Consider the following 4,329-nt stretch of genomic DNA (forward strand, 5'->3'; position numbering starts at 1 on the left):
GATAGATAGATAGATAGATAGATAGATAGATAGATAGATAGATAGATAGATAGATAGATAGATAGATAGATAGATAGATAATTTTATGCTCTCTGGTTACTTTTAGTTTGTTTATTTTTTGTTTGTTTGTGTTTCTGCTAACAATTGTGTCTGTTTTACTTTTTTCAAGTTAATATTTTTTGTTATCTTATAATTTCATTTAAAAATCTACTTCAAATTAAAAATAAGTTAATAAAATCTTCTGTGAATGTTTTTTTTTTTTTCCTTCTACTTTTGTGTTTTCTGAAAACTGTGGAAGTACATGTGTATGGTCTATGAAAACAAGGTACTGGGGGGGGGGGGGTGAAAAAGACACGGGTGACCAACAACTACACAAACTGTTTTACTCCATTCATTTATTTAAAAAATAACATTTGCAATAATAATAATAAAAATAAAAAAAAAATAGGTAGAAACACCAAAAACTCCAAGTTTGCTCAGTTTGAAACATGTGTGTAAAGCTCACCTCCTGTCATTGCAGCACCGTGGGGATTCAGGGGCAGGAGATGGGCAGAAGGAAGCAAGTAGGTGGGTGGGAGGCTTTGGGGGGGTTGGAGAGAGGTGAGTAAGAGATGACTCAACAGCCCTCTACTATAAGATATCCTGATGGAGCCCAACAGTGTCACACACTCAGACGCCAACCACGGTAAGGTCAACTTTTCACTCCAGTCTTTCTCCTGTACACTCTCAACTTTTTTAATGTCATGTTTGTTTTTTGTCTAATAAACAATACACATGTTTGTTTAGCAGTTAATAACCTTATCAGATTTTTTTTTTTTTTTAATTAATAGGTTGGATATGTGAGGGATGTTGTCACAGTCCTGGTTGTTTGATAGAGTTAGCTCTTATCTCATTTTTTACTGATAGAATAACAGGGAGTACAGGAACGACCAACTCTGTCAGCTGCGGTTTGTGATCTTTGTACCCGTTAGTTTGTTTGTATCACAAATATTTGCTGGAAGAAACATTAGTGAATTAGAGGAAGTAAATTTGTGTACTGCACTTGTGTAAACGTGAATAAGTCATGAATGAATGTTTTATTACAAAACAAATAAAAACATTTGAGTTTGGATCGTAATATTGTGATTTTTTTTTGGTTTGTAATTTTCTCCTATAGAAACTTTGTTCTTGTGTCGTGCACATCCAAGGAACCATCATTAACCATCATTATGGACTACACACCGGTGCTTCTGATTTTTGTCTTCCATGTTCTGACGGGGACAGGAGCTCCTCTGGAAGAGGAGCAGATTAAAAGCAAAGTGGAAGAATACACCAACTTGCTGATAGTTAGGCTGAGCCAAAACTTCCAGGTATTATTTGGAGTTCTATTTATGTAAATTTACGGTTTGAAACAAGAAAGTTTTTGAAAAATTGTTTTTGACTAAATTATGTTTTTTTTTTTTGTTTTCCAGACCCCTCCCATGCAAACACTGAGACCACCTATGAAAGAACTGGGAGGACTTTCCTCTATAGTGGCGGTCCTGGAGGGCTACAACGACCTCATCTCAGACTCTTTGGAAAACGTCACTCAGATCAAAACTGAGCTCTCCATTCTGACAGAATACATCCACCAGTGGAGCGTGGAGCACTGCAACGAGCAGCTAACAAAGCCTCCAGAACCCGAAGCCCTGAGAAGCCTGCAGAAACTAAAACGATTTGTTCATACGGTGGGCATAGAGGCTCTTATGAGAGTCAAGGAGTACCTCAATCTGCTGCGAAGAAACCTCGATCACCTTGATATTTGTTAAAAGACGAACTCTGTGGCCAGTATCTGAGATTTTGGCCTGATTTTTGGACCAAACTTGACAAATCTGCACCGATGGGTGTGCTACTTTACTAGTCTTAAGGAAATTCCTTAAACATGCACTTACTTTTTATATATTTAGTATTTATTCATGGTATTTTTTGAAGTATTTTCTATTTTCTGCCAAAGCAGGTGTTCAATGTAAAATGTTTTTTTCATGTTTAACCGTTTCTGAACAGACAGAGTTCTCATGCTGTAAATATATTTGTATTATGTCATCTCTGTCGAGTCAACAAAGAGCTCTCGGTTTCACCATGGTAAAGATGAATCAGCAAAAAAATGCTGAGTAAGATGAGAGAAACGTTGGCAGGACTGATCCCTGGAAATTCCAGTGAGCCGGGCTGAAACTTTAACATGAAACCAACAGGAAGGATAAGGTCAACGTTTTGTCTGGTCCAATATCAGCATGTTCCAAAACAGGCGATTTAGAAGCACAAACAATGCGCTGAATACTTTTGTGGGGTTTTTTTTTTTTACATTTGGTACTGTTTTATAGAAGTATTAATAAATATTAAAACTTTTTTACTACTTGTCTTTGTTGTGTAATGCGGATGAGCAGAGAAAAATCCAAACTAAAGTAGAAAATCCAGTTAAACCAGATTTTCTACTTAAAAAAAAAAAAGGAAATGTATGACAGCATGGATTAATCTAACAAAATGATTAACAAGAAAACACACTTTTGATATATATGTATTTTTTTAAAAGCCACATTCACAAGAATTTATTTTTGATTTTGTTCAACTTATCAAAACAAAAACAGTAAGATTGATGTAAAAATTACAACAAAAAAATACGAAGGAAAAGTCATCGAAAAACTTCCTGTACAGTTTAAGAAATATGAAAACAATATTTGAAACTCTGTTAAACAGATTATTGTAGATTTCCCTCAGAGATCTAACTATCAAACCACTTGCTTCTCTTCATTGTGGCGCTCTTGCCGCTGCCCATCAGTTTCTTCTTGTACTGCGCCACCAGAGACTCGAAACGATCCCCGTCCCCTTTCCTGAACTGCTTCCTGGCAGCTTTGGCCGTCTAAAAAATTATATTTAAAACAGTTACAAGGTGAAATGAAGCAACATCGAGAGAAAAAAAAAAAGCAATGTTTCATAGTAAAGCACGTGTTTTATTCTTGTATTGTCCTAAAACACTTGCATACATTTTTTATTTCTACTCTCCTCTTTGTAAATATTAAAATGATCATCACTACAGCTTCTTTTTAAGCATTGAGATTCTTACCTTATACTATAACTTCATCTTAAAAAGTGTTTTTTTTTTTTATAAATCAGTGCACACAACAAATAAACAGAAATGCCACAATAAATACAAACCTGGGTTCTGGGCTGCGTTGTCTTCTCAATTTGTCGTCTTTCATGTCTGTTCTGTTTCCATCCAGGCTTTGCTTTCTTGGCAGGTTGAACTTGTTGCTTTTCTTTGTCACGTTTTCTGAAAAAGATAAAGAGTTCAAAAGCTGCAGTTCATTTCAGATATTAATCATCTGCATTGTTTATTCAGCTGGCTGTCAGGGCTGATGATAGCAACGTAAACTGAAGGTGACATACACCTGAACTGTCGATCCTGATACTTTAACATGTGTACAAAATATATATATATATATGTTTTTTTATTTTTTATTTTCACAGATTGAATTTGTTCTGCACCGTTTTTATTGTTGTTACTGATCTTAATGTTTTACAGTTTTGTTTTTTAAATGTTTAAACTTTCTTGGTTTTATGAGAACAGTACTTTGTTGCATATGTGGTTGTTTGAAAGGGCTTCATAAATAAAGTATTATTATTCGGATATAAACATTTAAATCCTTTTATAACAAGGTCATCACAAACTCAAGAAGTGTAGGGTGTAGACAGTCAGTCAGTAAAATTGAGGAAACTACCTGATCTTAGGTCCCCGATGAGAAGGAAAAGTCAGAACCTTCTTTCGTTTCTTTCCGTTTTGTAAATCCACATGCTCAACCTCAGGTTTGGTCTGGAAGCCCGAAAATTTTGTTTTTTGTTTCTCCCCTTCAGGAATTCATGTGTAAAAACAAACAAGCAAAAATAAACGTTTAAGTAAATAAAAATATGAATGGCAATAAAAAAGACCCATTCTAACAAGTTCATCATTTTTATCTCATCTTTAGTTTCCACCTAGACTGGAAAAAGAAACATCTGTCTTATATTAGACCAGTTCACTAACTAAAATACAACAAAGCACAAACCCAGAGCACAACTGTGGTTTCTTTAAATCAACTATCACTACTAAACCTCAATTTTATATTAAAATATTCTGGAGCAATAATCCAGTTTAGAATCAAATGTTTTCAGCACTATATTTAATATTTACAGAAATTAGTTGCAGGAGATATTACTGTAAAACAACCAAAACCTGCAGAGCAGGTGGTTTTCAGAACGTCAAAACAAAATAATTGAGATTTATTTTGTACAACGGTGAGTCATTTATATATATATATATATAAATGACTCACCGTT

The 4,329-nt window shown here is 34.5% G+C and overlaps 2 protein-coding genes across 3 annotated transcripts in view; one reads left to right on the forward strand and one right to left on the reverse strand.

Moving 5' to 3' along the window:
- Positions 1-1,208: 1,208 nt before the first annotated feature.
- LOC119415682 (leptin-like) lies at positions 1,209-1,787 on the forward strand. Its single transcript, XM_037682845.1, has 2 exons — positions 1,209-1,349; positions 1,452-1,787. The coding sequence occupies exons 1-2, from the start codon at positions 1,209-1,211 to the stop codon at positions 1,785-1,787; spliced, it is 477 nt and encodes a 158-aa protein (XP_037538773.1).
- Positions 1,788-2,622: 835 nt separating this feature from the next.
- Positions 2,623-4,329, reverse strand: part of rbm28 (RNA binding motif protein 28) — a 5,905-nt gene continuing 4,198 nt past the window's right edge. The window contains exons 18-20 of one of the 2 annotated variants that reach the window (XM_037682848.1): positions 3,735-3,861; positions 3,172-3,286; positions 2,623-2,875 (exon numbers count right to left, since the gene is read on the reverse strand). In XM_037682848.1, the coding sequence (XP_037538776.1) occupies positions 2,738-2,875; positions 3,172-3,286; positions 3,735-3,861 (380 nt within the window). In that variant the 3' untranslated portion in view covers positions 2,623-2,737. The remainder of the gene's footprint in view (positions 2,876-3,171; positions 3,287-3,734; positions 3,862-4,329) is intronic. The other variant, XM_037682847.1, reaches the window with a different exon arrangement.

Source organism: Nematolebias whitei, chromosome 10, assembly GCF_014905685.2.
Source record: "Nematolebias whitei isolate Nwh7 chromosome 10, NemWhi1, whole genome shotgun sequence".
NCBI lineage: Eukaryota > Metazoa > Chordata > Actinopteri > Cyprinodontiformes > Rivulidae > Nematolebias > Nematolebias whitei.

What these genes read in the sequence shown, in the direction of transcription:
- LOC119415682 (XM_037682845.1), top strand. Translation starts at nt 1,209, where the DNA reads ATGGACTACACACCGGTGCTTCTGATTTTTGTCTTCCATGTTCTGACG. An exon ending in GGCTGAGCCAAAACTTCCAG is followed by an intron (nt 1,350 to 1,451) that starts GTATTATTTGGA and finishes TTTGTTTTCCAG; the next exon opens with ACCCCTCCCATGCAAACACT.